The sequence below is a fragment of the Mauremys reevesii genome, linkage group 9, assembly GCF_016161935.1.
Source record: "Mauremys reevesii isolate NIE-2019 linkage group 9, ASM1616193v1, whole genome shotgun sequence".
Classification (NCBI taxonomy): domain Eukaryota; kingdom Metazoa; phylum Chordata; order Testudines; family Geoemydidae; genus Mauremys; species Mauremys reevesii.
Window position 1 is genome coordinate 81,339,860 of NC_052631.1, and position 17,751 is coordinate 81,357,610.

Consider the following 17,751-nt stretch of genomic DNA (forward strand, 5'->3'; position numbering starts at 1 on the left):
TTTCCTAATATCTGGAATGTGCAGAAGGATTCAGCAGGCGAAAAAGAGGTACTGCTTGAGCCTTCCCAAACCTCCTCAACTTTTGAGGGGTTTGCAAAACTTTCTGAGTTCATACAGGCCTGATCCAAAGCCCACTGAAGCCAGGAGGAGTTTTTTTCCCTTTTCTTTGGTGGGCTTTGGATTAGACCCTAAATAAAACGGAGGGTATAATTCAAACCATTGCTTTTCAAGGAAGATGGAATAACGAACATGTATTTTTAAGTCATTGGAAGCCTGTGCTGTGTAAACAAGAAAACTTTCTGTTTGAAAGTCATTCTTGCCAAGCCTCAGCAGTGATCAAGGCAGTGCAGTGTTTCTTTTTTTAAGAAAAGCAGGAAGCAGCCCAGAGCTGTGTTTTGTCAGAACCAGAACCTCAGGAGTGTTGTGTTCTGTTGGGAATCGATATTATTCAGTCCTCAAGGGGTTCTGCATTTGGCAAAGCAAGGACTCCTGCCCCTTATTTCAAGAATGAAGGATCCCCTTGTGATCTCAGACTCTGAGTTCAGGTTCCTTTTCTATGCTCACTTTGTGCAGCATTTTAGTTAAAGAGCAAGATTGCTGTTAGCAGTAAGTGCTTTCAGAAAGGAGCACCGTGTAGCCAACTGTGAGTCAATGTCCTTATTTAGGCAGTGCAAGTAGGAGGAACTTAGCTGCATCCCCTCTCAGCTGATCAGAAAAAGCAAGCAGGCAATGTTACTTGCTCTAGTCACTCGCTCCTGTGCTCTGGAGCTGGCAGAACCTAACGGAATCCAAGGATTATCTGACTGATACTTCAACAATTGGGACTTGTAAAATAGACCCAGTAACAACTCCCCCCCTCCTTGGGATTTTTCCCTCTCCCCTCTGACTGTGGCAATAGACAAACATGTGAGGTTGGGAATAAATCATGTACTCAGAAGGACCAACACCCAGCCAGAAGGATGACTCCTCAACAGAAGGCTAATCTGCCCAAGGGACAGAGCGAAGAAGACCCAAGAGTGTGGATGCAGGAGTGGGGGAAGGCAAGTACAAGGCTGGCATGTTAAAGGGGAGATGAATGCACAGCTGAGTTGTGTTTGGGGCTCCGGCATGTGCTTTAATTTGTCTGCAGAAACTGTGTGTTTCCATGCTAGGAACCAGTAAGCAAATCCCTTGGTCTTTTTCACATTCCTCCTACCCACTTCATTGTTTTCTTTATTTGCTTAACTTTCCACCACTTCTGTTTACTGAGCCCATGTTTATTCCCACTTAGAATCTGTCTGAAAACTGTTGTCTTTTTTCCTGAGCGTCCACAAGTTTCAGTGCCTCCATCTAAGTTGTTAGGTATTATTTTGTCTCACACGGTAGGTTTAACTTCCCAAGCCATTCAGCTGGCCTGTAACCTGCCTGTCATTCTCTCCATTAGAAAGCTGTAATAGGAGGTCATACAAATATCTCTCTACTCCATCTCACTGTGCACTAATATTCAACAATGAATCTCCATCAGCCCCCTGGGCTATTTTATGGCTAAAAATAAAAGATGTGAGTTATCCCTAAAATCTGGAAAGGAGCAGATGCAGTTTCTGTTGGTGTCACACTGATCTTAGTAGTTTATTTCTAAACAAATGATGGCATGATATCACTTAATCAGTGCTATGTAATATAAACAATCCGGTATTTGGCGTCAAAGGGAGAAGTATAGATGCCACTAGATTCAGAGTAACATCAACAGTCTTTGAAATGCTTAACTCACCACTCTATGCTTTTCACTTGGGTAAAGATATTAGCCCGGGTCTCCTGATAACCAAAATTCTGCCTTGGGTTATTACAAACCCAAATCCCCCCTACAGGTTCATTTGGCTACACATTTCTTCTTCCTTTCTGAAACTGTTCTGTGGTGTCCCTGTTTATTGTGAAACAACTGATGTGTTCCACTCCAGAGGTGGTTGCATTTCAGTGGTAGGTGAAGTGTTTCCTATGTAAGTAATGTTTGGGATCCTTTGGGATGTAAAGTACTAGATAAATATCACATGACAATGTTTCCAATGCTGGTCGATTCAGTTCTCCATCCATAAATAGCAGGTTAAGCTTCACACCTATTATGCTAGCAGGACAGCTGCAATGAGCCAAGGGGAGCTCTTTGTGCTAGCAACTGGGGGTGGAGGGGACTGTGTTCTCTGCCATATCTCTTAACATTGAAAAATAACAAACTTTTTTTTTGGCGGGGGGGAGAGGGGAAATTTCAACACAAAAAAGTGGCTGCCCTAATCTAAACCTATTATGAATCCTGAGCTAAGGAGGTATGTCAGAGCTCTGCAGCTTCCTGTTTGCAGTGCAATCCTAGTGATAGCGATATTTTCAATGGCCTGATTATCGGTTTTGTCCCATGTGGCTGGGAGCTCAAAATCAAGGCACTGAGACTCGACGGCTTTGCAGAACTAAAAATGTTATTGATCATTGCTGCCCTGCCTGTGTATCCGCACAGCACTGATGAGACCTCGCTAGTCCTGTTCCACTATGCGCTAGGTGCAGTGGGCTCTCTGGGGCCAGTCTCTTCTATAGTTGTTACAAAGTGCTGGAGGGGATGTCATCAGAACTGAAGTTCAACTTCTGGTCTCTTTTTCTCTGTGTCCAGGCCAGAACTGATCTTTTCTCCTACTCTTTCATATTGGGGCATCACTACCTTTTCATCCTCCATAGCAGCACCTTTCCTCTATCATTCTGACAGCAAATCCAGCCAGCAAAGGCAAGTAGGAAGGAAAATTAATGCGTGTATCTCCTTGCCTCTGGAATTTAGGGATTAGGGATGGGCAAATTGATTCAAACAAAATAACCTTCCAGAACTTTTGTTCAAAACTTGAACATTTTCTAAAATTGAAAGAAAAGCTGGGTTAATTTTTGTAATGTCTTTATTAGTTTTAAAATAATACATCATCATCATCTGGAATGTGGACAAGAAAAATAATTAAACTGTAAAAAAAAAAAAATATCAAAGGCCTGGTCTGATATACCACCTCACCTCACAACACTATGTCATGTAATGTTGGCCCCACATAATGTTTTTGTTGGCTTGACTGGGTATATATTGCAGGCAGTGGCCCTGCAGATAATAAAGGATTCACTTGAGAGATACACTAAAGCAGCAAGGAGCTTCACTAGTAATATGCACAGCTTCTCAAAAGAACTATATCCTAACTAACAAAACACATTTCTCCAAGATCTAATTGTCCATACAGTCAGTCAAATGGATCTTGAAAGAAAATTTGTAATAGCATATTTTAGTGACTCCCAATAATTTACACATGCTCCTTGTAGAAGAGAAGAGAAAACCTATCACGTTTACTCTTAAAAAAGACTTTTAATTTGCTGAAATCAACTTTTTCAGGGTATTGCTATTTAGCTTTGAGCCATGTTATTCAAATATGAATTACATAGCAAACATTTAGAAATGAAATCTCTCAGTTGTTTTTAGAACACGGCCAGCATGGGAGATATAGTGACTGGCAGTGTCTTCTGGCTCCTCTGTGTTCTAGCAACTAAATACAAGGGGTTGTCAAAGGCTTTGTAAAGTTCTCCTGGTGAACAAAATTGTATATGGCTTATCTTTTTCTTCAAGTTATTTTTGAGCATCTCTGTATCTGAGTTCCAACTGGGACCAGAACCAGAATAAGTATAGAAACAGGGGCGGCTCTAGGCACCAGCAAAACAAGCTGGTGCGTAGGGCGGCAAAATGTAGGGGGCGTCCCCTGCCGCCGGGGGTGGGCGGCAGGCTGGGGCGGACCGGCCGCAGTCATGCCTGCGGGAGGTCCACCGGAGGCCCGGGATGACTGGACCTGCCGCAGGCATGACTGCGGAGGGGGCGCTCGTCCCGCGGCTCGGCTGGAACTGCCGCAGGCATGACTGCGGCAGCTCAAGCGGAGCCGCCGGACCCGCGAACCGTCCGCAGCCGGGAGGTCCAGCCGAGCCACGCGGGACCAGCGGACCCTCTGCAGTCATGCCCGCGGGAGGTCCGCTGCTCCCGCGGCTCCGGGGCGCCTCCCACGCATGACTGCTTGGGGCGGCCAAAAACGTAGAGCCGCCCCTGTATAGAAAACATCAGGTTCTCCTGAAATTTCCAATTGCATGAGGCTGGGGTCAATGTTTGAATGTGGAGTGCTTCTCCAATCTGCCCCTCTTCATTGAGCCTTAGCTGCACAGGCCTTGGAAAGGAGAAAGTCCTGGGACTACCCCTGCACTGCACACAAATCTCCTGTGTGGTAATGTGTTACACTGCTACCGGGACTTCAATGGACGTGAGCCAAGAGCTTCTATTCTAAACAAACACTAGTCAGGCTGCATCTTCTGCTTACATATATCAGATGATGAACACATCAGTGTTTTTTTAATTTTTTTTAGCCACCAGCCTGAAGACCTAGTGGACATTCACTCTAATTAGCCAAGAGATGCTGAGTCCCCTTATTCATGATCTATGTAGGATTCTGACTTATTTTTTAAAATATGTGCATTTTTTTAAAAAAAATCCATAGTAGCAAACTAGCCCTCTTCCACCCCAGGCTCCTTAGGGGAAGCATTGGGTCTAGCCGCTGATTGTTGTGCTGCATGTAGAATTGTTTAGTTCTATACAAATTGCATCTTGGTATGACAAATAAGGAAGGAAACTGCTTAGCTGATTTGCTGTTCTCAGACAACTATGCATGTTACAGCCGCTCACACCTAGACACAGCCACAAGAGTATCTGATATCAGCACACCTATATGACATCCGCCTCCATAGCCGCCTTGATTTCAGCTGTACTGTCATCTTCAGACACCTACATGACACCAATTCACATGTACACTCATAAACACCTACATTATATCTGCACACATTCCTACATTATACCAGTGCACTTACTCAGACCAATTACACACTCCTTCATGGATACCTATGCTACCATTCCAGAACCCACATGCTGATATTACACTACTAAATCTACATACACATTCAAATCTGTACACTTCTGTAGTACAGTCAGAAACATCCACTCCTATTTACACCCACATTGTACTAGCACACACTTACATGCATTCACACGGCCCCCCAATCTTGCACTCATTCACTCACTCCCGTGCTACCCTCACTTGCAGTCATCACACCCGCTGTGCACCAGTACTTTATTCCAGAAGTACCATCTCCAAATGGCAATAGAATTGTGCCAGCCAGCCAGTGTTTGTCAGCTGGTATCATTCCAGTGGTTGGCAACTAAAATGTAGGTGTGGTCTTTCAGCGATGGTCCCTAAAGAATGGCCTGATCTGCACATCAGTCATTGCCCATGGATGAAAGTTGGAGATTTGCAAGTTGCCAAATCCCCCTCCTTCTGTGGGTGCCCCTGGTTAGAGCTCTAATGTATACACGTTCTCAGGGGTACCCTCATCACCATGGCACAAGAGGGTATCATCAACCCCATTACACAGGCGCTGGCCTGGCATGTGTGTTTTAGCAGGAATATATATCCCTGCCAGGGGCCCAGATTTACCAGTAGATGTTTCAATCACTGGGATCAGAAAATGATGCTGTTGCTAATTTTCCTGTTTCCATACGTGAAAGTGTTGGGGGAGGGGGAGCCACACTCTCTCACCCCATTCTCTTCCCCTTCTACACCTCTCATCCCCCGCCCCATAGTGAACAAACAGGCTGTTCAGATAAGAATTGGAAAAGTGATTGAGAAAGTTTCCAAAACCCAGTGCCCATAATCAGTCTCTCTGAAAACAGGCAGGGTGGGGTGTAGTCTATAGTGAGAGAGAGCGAATCTGAAGGAAAACAGGATGTTTTTGTGATAACTTATTTTTCATAATTCTCATTGAAATGTTTGTTCTGTTTTTGGAGTTGCCTGCAGCCTTTATTGGAGACGTGACAAGCCAAAGAACTTTGTGGGTGGGTGTGGGGGGGGTGTATGTTGTGGGGAAATACTGCTAGGACAGGTAGATAACAGATAGGAGTAATTTAATGACTGCTAACATATCACAGAGCATAGTCCCTCTCTATATGTCTGGTGCAAATGCAATTGGGATGTTGTATTGAGGTTCTCAGTACTGAATACCAGACAGATTTTGACAAATTGCAAAGAATTCAGAGAACTCAAGACACTGGAGGGATTGATAAAGCGTAGAGCTGTGTGGAACTCTGGGGGTAGTCAGTACACTTCTTTAGGGTTTGTTCCCATCATTCTGGGGCCTTCTGCCCCTGATAATGTGCCATGGCACTGTTCCCAGTTTCACCTGAGTCTGTTTTCACAAGAATGCCTCCTCCCCCCCCAATGATCAAACAAAACTAAACAAAACAAACAGGTAAAGCAGAAGACAGAAAATAATATATGAAAAATAGCAGAATCATCTTGAAATAAAACATTTCTCAACGTTTCCTATTGACCATTGGCAGTTCTTTAATGCTGCACTAGAAATAGAGACATCAGAATTGATATATCAAAACAGCCCGATGGCCTGCAATCTGTCATCTCGAGCTGCTAACCTGAGTTGCCGAGTCTTCAATGCTATTTTAACTTGATTTAGCTAACCTTAGTTAAGAACACACCTTTTGTTGTAGTGTAGACACGGTTCGAGAGTGGCCAGATGTGGGTGCTCTAGAAGAAGGTGTTACCTCCCCCTTCAAAATGGCAGTCTTTTATACAAGTTCATCCTATGGAAAAAAATACCTTCCTGAGCTGAGCCTATTGAAAATTAGCAGTACTATATACTCTCAGATCTTTGTCCCTTTCTAATCTCTCCTTCACCACCTCCGTGGGCAACTCCTCCTTCCCCTCACTATGTTAGCTTCTCCCATTGTCTGTTCTCAGCCCTCTCACTGCTCTTTTACTCCCTGTTCCTTGCATGAATTCAAATAATACCCTTATGCTGAACACTCCCAAACCTCTGTCTCAACCCCAACCTTTCACTACCTGTTCAGTGATGTGTCTCCAACTGCCTCTCTTACAATTCCACCCATCTCTTGCTGCCCTCCCAAAAACTAGCAAAAATAAAAGGCACTTCTTTGGCCATATCCTCTTGCTATTTACAATGGTTGTGTAAAATCCAGAGTTACTCCCCTGAGGATTATGAAGTTCAGATCCAGGAATGTTGCTTTCCAAAGTTTGGGGGTGCTTGAATCTTTCGTAAGCCTATCTCAAGTTTTAAGAAGGCATTGGCAGGTGGGTGAGTGATGCAAGGAGGGGACTTCTTTTCATGCTGTGTACTTTGTAAGGGTCACTGCTGATTAGCCTGTTTTTTCCACCAGCCAGTTCTGAGAATGCCATTTAGTAAATCCAAAACTGTATAACACTAAAGGGATGCTTATAAGGCATAAAGGGATTAATGTTCAACTCTAATGAAATCCAGATGCACACAGCTGCCTCTTTTCAAGCTCTCTTCCATTGCCAAGTTGCAAATGAAATGATTTAATTAATGTAAATACACGGGACGCACCAGACTCAGAATAGCTATAATATCTACTACATACTTAAACCCACAGGGTACCAAGGCCATTGGGTTTCTGTTGACAGCTCATGCAGTAGGGAAGACTTAGTTATCCACAAACCACCTCCATTTGCAAATAATTCATTTGTGAGATAAACCTCATGACCTTCTGCAAAGGGCTCTGATGCAATAGAGCTGGGGAAACCTAGCAGAGGAATAAAGTTGCTTTTAATGAATCAAAGAAAGCAAATGTCTGTGTAATGAATTGGTGGGTCTCATCCCAGTTCCTAATGGATAGGTGTCCACATCACTGAAACCACCAGCACAAATAGCAGTAGATGGCCTCTTTGATGGTAATCTCATCTGAGGGTACGTCTACACTGCAATTAAAAACTCACGGCTGGCCCGTGCCAGCTGACTCACGCTCGCAGAGCTCAGGCTAAGGCACTGCTTAATTGCAGTGTAGCCATTCAGGCTTGGGCTGGACCCTAGGTTCTAGGACCCTGTAAAATGTAAGAAGCCCAGGGCTCAGACTGCAGCCCAAGCCCGAACATCTACACTGCAGTTAAACAGCCCCTTAGCCTCAGCGAGCCTGAGTCAGCTGACAAGGGCCAGTCACAGGTGACTAACTGCAGCGTAGACATACCTACGAGACCAAAAATTCAATGGCTCATGCAAAGAGAACTTCCTTCTCACCCCTAGGGGCTGAGCAAGGGAAGCTTGGTGCTGCAGCATTCTACTCCAGAGGTGGTTGTATTTCAGTGGAGGAGAATGAGATATCTGAAACCTTTGGGAAATGGAGATGGAGCTGGGGTATCATATCATGTTCCCAATGGACCTGAAGTATTACTGCCTCACATAGTGTTATTGTTGGTCTTTTCTCTCCCTTGCATGGTTATATTTTCCTTTTTCTCACCCCTCTCATGGTGTACCGTAGAGTCTCAGCCCCTGCCTGCCAGAGGAGAAAGGAACAAGCTTGACTCTCAAATTCAGATCATAGAATCATAGAAAATTAGGGTTGCAAGAGACCTCAGGAGGTCATCTAGTTCAACCCCCTGCTCAAAGCAGGATCAACCCCAACTAAATCATCCCAGTCAGGGCTTTGTCAAGCCAGGCCTTAAAAACCTCTAAGGATGAAGATTCCACTACCTCACTAGGTAACCCATTCTAGTGCTTCACCACCCTCCTAGTGAAATAATTTTTTCTAATATCCAACCTAGACCTCCCCCACTACAACTTGGGACGATTGCTCCTTGTTCTGTCATCTGCCGTCACTGAGAACAGCCGAGCTCCATCCTCTTTGGAACCCCCCTTCAGGTGGTTGAAGGCTGCTATCAGATCCCCCCTCACTCTTCTCTTTTGCAGACTAAATAAGCCCAGTTCCCTCAGCCTCTCCTCAAAAGTCATGTGCCCCAACCCCCTAATCATATTCGTTGCCCTCCACTGGACTCTCTCCAATTTGTCCACATCCTTTCTGTAGCAAGGGGCCCAAAACTGAACACAATACTCCACATGTGGCCTCACCAGTGTCTAATAGAGGGAAATAATCACTTCCCTCAATCTGCTGGCAATGCTCCTACTAATGCTGCCCAATATGCTGTTAGCCTTCTTGGCAACAAGGGCACACTGTTGACTCATATCCAGCTTCTCTTCCACTGTAATCCCCAGATCCTTTTCTGCAGAACTGCCGCTTAGCCAGTCAGTCACAACCTGTAGCAGTGCCTGGGATTCTTCTGTCCTAAGTTCAACCTCATCTGTTTTCTTTTGGCCCAATCCTCCAATTTGTCTATGTCACTCTGGACCCTATCCCTACCCTCCAGCATATCGATCTCTCCCCCCAGCTTAGAGTCATCCACAAACTTGCTGAGGGTGCAACCCACGCCATCATCCAGATCATTAATGAAGATGTTGAACAAAACCCCCTGGGACACTCTGCTTGATACTGGCTGCCAACTAGACATCGGGCCATTGATCACTACCCGTTGAGCCGGATACTCTAGCCAGCTTTCTATCCACCTTATAGCCCATTCATCCAATTCACACTTCTTTAACTTGCTGGCAAGAATACCATGGGAGACCGTACCAAAATCTTTGCTAAAATCAAGGTATATCACATCCACCACTTTCCCCATATCCAGAGAGCCAGTCATCTCATCATAGAAGGCAATCAGGTTGGTCAGACATGACTTGCACTTGGTGAATCCATGTTGACTGTTCCTGATCACCTTCCTTTCCTCCAAGTGCTTCAAAATGGATTCCTTGAGGACCTGCTCCATGATTTTTCCAGGGACTGAGGTGAGACTGACCAGTCTGTAGTTCCCCAGATTCTCCTTCTTGCCTTTTTTAAAGATGGGCACTATATTTGCCTTTTTCCAATCATCCGGGACATCCCCCAATTGCCATGAGTTTTCAGAGATAATGACCAATGGCTCTGCAATCACATCAGCCAACTCCCTCAGCACCCTCGGATGCAGTGCATCCGACCCCATGGACTTGTGCATGTCCAGCTTTTCTAAATAGTCCTTAACCTGTTCTTTCAGCACTGAGGGCTGCTCGCCTTCTCCCCACACTGTGCTGCCCATTGAAGCAGTCTGGGAGCTGACCTTGTCTGTGAAGACCAAGGCAAAAATAAAACTGAGTACTTCAGCTTTTTCTACATCAATTGTCACTAGGTTGCCTCCCCCATTCAGTAAGGGTCCCCCACTTTCCCTGACCACCTTCTTGTTGCTAACATACCTGTAGAAACCCTTCTGTTTACCCTTTACATCCCTTGCTAGCTGCAACTCCAATTGTGCTTTGGCCTTCCTCATTACACCGGTGCATGCTCAAGCAATATTTTTATACTCCTCCTTAGTCATCTGTCCAAGTTTCCACTTCTTGTAAGCTTCCTTTTTGTGTTTAAACTCACCGAAGATTTCTCTGTTAAGCCAAGCTAGTCGCCTACCATATTTGCTATTCTTTATGCACATTGGGATGGTTTGTTCCTGCAACCTCAATAAGGCTTCTTTAAAATACAGCCAGCTCTCCTGAATTCCTTTCCCCCCTCATATTAGCCTCCCATCAGTTCCCTGAGGGGGTCAAAGTCTGCTTTTCTGAAGTCCAAGGTCCGTATTCTGCTGCTCTCCTTTCTTCCTTTTGTCATGATCCTGAACTCAACCATCTCATGGTCACTGCTGCCCAGGTTGTCACCCACTTCTACTTCCCCTAACAATTCTTCCCTGTTTGTGAGCAGCAGGTCAAGGGTGCACGGCCCCTAGTTGGTTCCTCCAGCACTTGCACGAGGAAGTTGTCCCCAACACTCTCCAAAAACTTCCTGGATTGTCTGTGTGCTGTATTGTTCTCCCAGCAGATGCCAGGGTGATTGAAGTCCCCCATGAGAACCAGGGCCTGTGATCTGGAAACTTCTGTTAGTTGTCCAAAGAAAGCCTCATCTACCTCATCCTCCTGGTCTGGTGGTTTATAGCAGACGCCCACCACGACATCACCCTTGTTGCTCTCGCCTCTAAACTTAATCCAAAGACTCTTAACAGGCTTGTCTCCAGTTTCATACTGGAGCTTTGAGCAATCATACTGCTGTCTAATTCCCTGTGTACAGCAGCATGAAATAATCCCACTTTCCCACCCAACTGTCCATACATTTGTATTTTTAATATGGAAGCAGTGGAGAGAATTGTGCAGTGGAGAAGAAAAAACAGTGTGTGTGGGTTTTTTTTTTAAAGGCACAAAGGCATGTGTTACATTCTTCCATTCCTTGGGTTTGGCGGCTACACAACTTTTTCATTTGGCTAAATCTTGGTTCAGTGAAGAATTTATTTGCACTTTAGAAAAAAAAACCTCTGTTCATAATTTACATTGGACTCATTGACGAATTTTTATACCTAGAAATCCAATAAGTTCCCTCCCATTATATATACATCCGACTTCACAGTAGGGGCTTCTCTTCCAAAGTCCCAGCCTTCATTAAAGGTTTAAAAGGCATTTTTAAAGTCTGTCTGCGTTGGTTTCCCATGCAGGGCTTCTTGGTTGTTTCTTTGGAATTGTTTAAGGGCATATTCATTACTGGAAATCATCCAAGCCTAATGGTAAAAATAATAAATATGTAAAAAAATGAGAGAGACTCTCACAACTGGAGAAGCAAGAAACAGTTCCCTAAGAAAGAACATTCCCAAGTAACTGACAGATGCCTCCAACCCTGAGGGAGGCAGTAAGAAGATGAGAGTAGAGACACTGCACTGTCAAGAGAGTCTGTCCTGGTCTTTCTTGGGAAGACAAGTGACAAGGGAAAGTAATATTTAAAAAAAAATAGACTCTCTGGAATCTTTGAAAAGAACATCTCCATATGACGCACTCAGATACTACAGTGATAGGTGTAGCTGTAGAACCTCAGAAGAACAGAACCTTCCTTTGTAGAGGGAATGTAGCAAATATTTCTATTAATACCTATAGATCAGAGATGAGTCTCAGTTTGGATAGACTAAGAACTGCTCAAGGCTTGAACTAAAGCCTGTGGGAGCTTTATGCATGTCAAAAAATATTTAGCTAAGTTTACAAACTGTTTCACTTTTTCTGCTTCTTGTGGCCCTCTTAACTTGGACTTGAGGGGAAACCAATAAACTCCCATTCCAGAGGTTTCTTTTGCTGTATAATAACCTGGCCAGAAACAGGAAGAACTGGGCTCTTCTAAGATGTCTTTACTTACTGATTTCTTTAGTTCCTGCCAACTTGTGATTTAATTGTTTTGATGCAAACTGGAAAGATGTGAAAAGCTTGGTCTTGTGAGACTCTCAGCCCAGGCAGATAGGGATGAGAACAGCTTCTGAATTTGAACTGAAACTCAAACGTTCAAGACTTGATCCTGTTGAAGTCAATGGTAAGACCTTGCGGGAACAGGAGCAAACACTTAGTGGGTCATCTGCCACCAAAATAAATATCCTAGAACGTAAGCCACTGAATAAATTACACATACAAGAAAAAAACAAAAAAAATGACCGAGTACTCAAGCTGCCTCTTGTTAGGAAGAGGGCACCTTACTTTGTGCTTATACAATGCTCTGATCCTAACTGGGCACTCCAGGTTCTATCACAATCCACATAATAACAATGCAGTGTGCACAACAATACAATGCCCTGAGGATTGCAAGGAAACTTTACATACTTCCAGCTGCACCATACATTGGTTGGTTCATTAGGGGTAAACACATAGAACAGAATGAAATATCCTAGTTAGATAGAAAAAAGGCACTAAAAACAGGATCTAAAACCATTAAAGCTTAGGAATAAGGCTGCACCCGGCTACTTGTTAAAGAAAATAAACAATTCTAAAACTTCACTTTATCTGTTAAGAGTCACCATGTCTATAACTGGCCATTGTATCTTCCAGTCTGATCTTTTATTTTCTGTACAGGATGGTATTTTATTCTGATAGGATGTCCCCAAAGATACAGATAGACATGCCCAAGTGCTGAACTTCTAGAGTTATGGAGAAAAGAGGAGGCTTGGTTGTTTGCAGCAGTAGAGGTTCTCATAAATTATCACAGATTCTGTCCATCACCACAGTGTCAATGGGCTGAAGCCTGAAAATATCAGGAGTTTTGCTTCCTTAGTGTGTCAGTTCTCTATTGCAGCAGGAATCATCTTTCTGTCTGTGATGCCAGATAATGAAGTGACTGCTATCTAGCACCATGGGGTCCTGGACCATGACAGGGACTCTTAAGCACTACTGCAATATAAATAATAATAATTAATCTCTGTCCTTACTCTTCTGCTCAGAACTATGGGATTCCTTTCTAAAGAACTTCAACCTATTTAGGTTTAGGTGTTGTTGCCTGTCACCAAGGTTGTGGGTCATTTACACTTCTCTTAGGACTATCCTGCAGCCTGCAGGGCAATTAAGACTCCTGAATTTGTTTTTAGGGTTCTAATCTCAGCAGTGCAACTCTGCAGCCTCATGATACAAACAGCACTACATACTGATACACGGTGAGGATGCTTGTATAGCAATGCTGCATTGGGAACAACTCGCCTTGCAACACAGAGTCTGCTGGGAGAAACCCGAGGTGTTTCTTAAGGCTTCCAAAGCTTTCATACAATCAAGCTGCGTTTAGTAGCCACTGGCCCAGAACCAAACTTAGCCAACTTTGAGGCAGTTCCGAACCATGATGTTTGGATCGGGATCTGACCCTTCCCAACGTTGCCCTGGGCAGAGTTCTCTCCAGCGGAAGGTCTGTTTGCTTGAGCTTTGCTTACATCAGCAACAGCTTTTGTCCTTTTGAGGACATCATTTTTACCATTCATTTTTATGTTGTTCCAGGGATCCTGAGCATAACCCTGCAGGTATAAATAATTCATGAGAGCTGAAGAGATGAAATGGAATAGAATAGTATGGGTCAGTCCTGGAAAACCCACTTGGCTGTTGGCAGATGAGTTCCGCCCCTCCCTGACCCGCTGATATGGGACATTTTAAAATAAATTGGTGGGGTTCCATTTCTTGGAAGGAAATGAAGCTATTTTCAAAGCACGTCCTTCAGATGTGATTTAGCACCGTCGGGCTCTGCATATTTTAAGAAATGTTTGGATTTGGATTTTTCTTTTGGAGAAATAAAAAAGTAAAGAAAAGTGATTAGTAAAATGCCAAGTGAAAATGAGCTTGTGTAAAACAGCTCAGATAAATATATACAACCAATCTTCTTAGCTCTCAGTTCACCCTCAGCTGGCTCTTTCTCTGACGGGGCTTTCATCCCCAGATAACACACTGTGGCCACCCAGTATTATTTATGCTTCTTCCTTTGACTAATTGTGGCTCCAAGAAGAGGCTGAAGGGTTAAAGAAGCCTGACTATTGTTCATAGGGAAAAGTTAATGCTTTACCATATGCCTCTGCTGGCAAAATCCATCCCAAGAACTAATAAAACGGCTGCTTTCCACTGGCACCTCCCTTCTGAGTATAGAATAGTTTTCCCTTTCAAAGTGAAATAACATGAAATACTAAAATGTCCTTACCTGACATGAAGCAATATGGCACAGCTAGGCTAGTCCACTTTTAACGTGTGATGTTAGCCAGTAAAGCACTGAAAATGTGATGGTGTTGTGACTGGAAGATTTTCAGAGCAACAATATGGGCAATAGTTATAGGATAGTCATATGAATTGGCTAGTATGTATCTGAGCCACAACCTTCTACTGGATGATTCAGAACTCTTAACTCCATGTCATATGCCCTATACTGTTTGTTGTTAATGGAGATTCTCCTTCAGCTCAAGTGGCAAGGGTCTGTACTTTTGGAGCAGGATAATCTGAGTTCAATCCTCCCTGATTCCAGGAATTTCTGAGTGGCCAAAGATTAGTTACAATATTGTATAAGATTAATCTTCTCTGACTGTCTGCTCCTACCCTCCCACTCACTCCTTACATTATTAGTGTGGTGTCTGTCTGGATTAGAATGTAAAGTCCTCGGGCAGGGGCTTGGTCTCACTTGTGGTTGTTTACAATTAATAAATTGTAATAATATTTGTGGGGGAATGTTTCTAGTGATTAGAGGAGGGGACCAGAGTAAGGAGACCTGGATTCTCTTTCTAACTCTGCTACTGCTTCTTTGTGCTATCTTGTGTTAGTTACTTAAGCCTTTTTGAGCCTCAGTTTCACCATGTTTAAAGTGGGCACTCTAATGCCTATCTACTGTATGTAACAAGGATGCTGTGAGACTTAATTGATTCATGTTTGTAAAGTGCTTTAAGATCCTCAGATGGAAGACACTATAGAAAAGCAAAGCATTAGTGTATGTCTACAGAAGATATAGAAAAACCAATGGCACCTTTGCTGAGACTGGGCAGCATCCCACTTCTTGCAATGGTGGAAACTCAATCATGATCATATAGAGTTGTGCCACTTTGGGTGCTGGCCCACAAGTAGGTAATGTACTAAAAGGGAACTCTTAAAAACAAGTCATCCTTCTTCCAAGACGGGGTTTGCTTGTCTATTATAAAGCTATCCTGTCCCTACTTACATACACACATGCCACCGGAACAGAGATTATAGCCTTGTGTAACACAAACACCCCAATGTGGCATTCATTCCTGGGGCTGGAGTAGCTGAAGAAAGACGAGAATCATAGTTCAGTGCAAGTGGCGACTCCTCCAGCCAGTAAAATGTTGTTGTCCCTGAAATGAAAACCTGGCAGATTAACACCACAAGTTTAGCCCGTTTCATTTTCTCCTGGGTATTCTGAATATTGGGAAGAGGCCCACCCCATGCTGTGGGATGGAATATCTGACACAGGGGTGATGTTTGTTGACAAAGTCCAGCACTGCACAGAGGCAGAGAGAGCAGAATAGTAGAGGTTGCAGATAATAGAACCAGAGCCAGAATTCTGGGCACCCGAAGAGGAAGAAGGAATTTTCCCGGGCTTATCCCTGAACCCAGGATCAAAACGTGATTCACAACATTTAATGACCTGGGCCTCAGAGACCCCTATGAGGCAGGGAAGTACATTATTAACCCCATTTTACAGATAGGGGAAGTGAGGCGATGTAAGTTGTCCATAGTCAGTAAGGGCTAGATTGTACCATATAGGCAGAGCCCTGCATTGGGGACAGAGAGAAATGCCAGTGCCCCAGAGGAAGTACCAAAGATGTGGTGCCTGCACAGGGCAGAGTACTTTCCAGTGTGCTCCTGTGTGCAGGGGAGCACACAAATTCTACATTTCTTTGAGGGCTGCAGCATACCCTACCCCACCAATGCATTGGGTGGGGGGGGACAGGGTGACCAGACAGCAAGTGTGAAAAATCAGGACAAAGGGTTAGGGGGTAATAGGAGCCTATATAAGAAAAAGCCCCAAATATCGGGACTGTCCATATAAAATCGGGATATCTGGTCACCCTAGACAGGGGAGGGTGCTGCCTACTTCACAAGCTTTCAGGGAGCTGTGCTCCCAGTGAGAACATTGCACTTCCCTGAGAGCGGGGGCTACAGTTTTGGCCGGATTAACCTTTTGTGTGCCCTCATGGAGACAGTGGAGCATGGTGCGGGGAGGTCAGTCCCCAGAGCAAGGGGCCAGCCAGAGGCAATGGGGCCTTGCATGGCAGGGGTGGCCCCACTCCGCTCCGCTCAGTGCAAGGGCACTATTTACAAACCGGCAGTTGCCAGATGCACAGTGGCCTGCCCAGCCCCGTGCTGCCAGCATGTCCCTTCCCCTCGGGGGCAGGCTCATGCCGTACCACACAGCCCCCTGCCCAACACCCCCCCTGACTCCCTATGGCCAGAGGCCCTCAGGACCCACCCACAAATGCCCAGTGCCCTGCACACCACCACCCCTGCCCAGCGCCCCCTGCCCAGCACCCGCTGCCCCCAGCCCCACCACAACTGCCCAGCACCACCCACAAAACCCCCACTGCCTAGTGCCCCAACACACCAGATCTTCCCTGCCCCTTCACAGCCCAGCACTCCCCCAGATGCCCCCCAGACCCACTCCCCCACGCCCTGCCTCCCGTCCGCACTCACTGGCCCTGCTGGGAGGTGACTGTGTCTGCCGGGCTGAGCCGGCAGCGCAGCCAGGGTGGTCCCAGGGCCGGGTATCACTCCATCCCCTCAGGAGTGGTGCCATCAGCCAGGCCTGGGCCTGTCCCGGCCAGGGTCCCTCAAGACACACTTGCCTGGAGGGGCCTAACCAAGCCCTCCACACTGTTCCCCCCACACACACCTGGCTGAGACTGGCCAGGCTTCTGCACCAGTCCCAGGCGGCTCAGCTCCGGGGAGACAGGCGGGGCCCCACAGGTGGTGGGAAGCAGAGACTTCCCGGAGCCGGAGGTGTACTGGGGTCTGGCCAGGGGGCTGAGAGCAGCAGGGGGTGGGGCCAGGGGTGTGGAGGAGCCATTGGCCAGCTGGCAGGCAGGCCGAGAGGAGCAATTGGTGGTCGGGGGGAGCCAGCAGTGTCTCGGGGCGCAGTAACCACACCATCAAGCAGCAAAATCTGTCTGAAAAATAGAGGCAGAGGCATGCACTGGCAGAAGAATGGAGCTGAGCCACTCAGGTGGAACAATGGGAAGCATTGTGCCTCTCGGAGAGACGGTGCCTTCTGAAGGACCTCACTGAGCAGGGGGCTCGCCTCCTGCCTCTCAACTCAGGAAGAAGTAGTGTGCGTTCCCTGTCCCTGTCTGTGCAGCAGGTGGGATGAGGTCAGGGTTACACTTGCTCTTTGTCTCTCCTTAACCCTTTTGGGGGTGCTAGCCAGGACTGCAGTTGTGGCAGTTCCTGGGGAGGGCGGAGGCTTGCAAGAGCAATAAGTTGTTGAAATGTCTAAATTCTAGGGGCCTG

The 17,751-nt window shown here is 45.6% G+C and overlaps 1 protein-coding gene across 1 annotated transcript in view; it reads left to right on the top strand.

Moving 5' to 3' along the window:
- Positions 1 to 756: 756 nt before the first annotated feature.
- The window catches only part of LOC120371357 (rho GTPase-activating protein 20-like), a 62,139-nt gene continuing 45,144 nt past the window's right edge, over positions 757 to 17,751 (top strand). Inside the window, exon 1 of the mRNA XM_039487009.1 lies at positions 757 to 1,040. Coding sequence (XP_039342943.1) covers positions 960 to 1,040 — 81 coding nt within the window. The 5' untranslated portion in view covers positions 757 to 959. The remainder of the gene's footprint in view (positions 1,041 to 17,751) is intronic.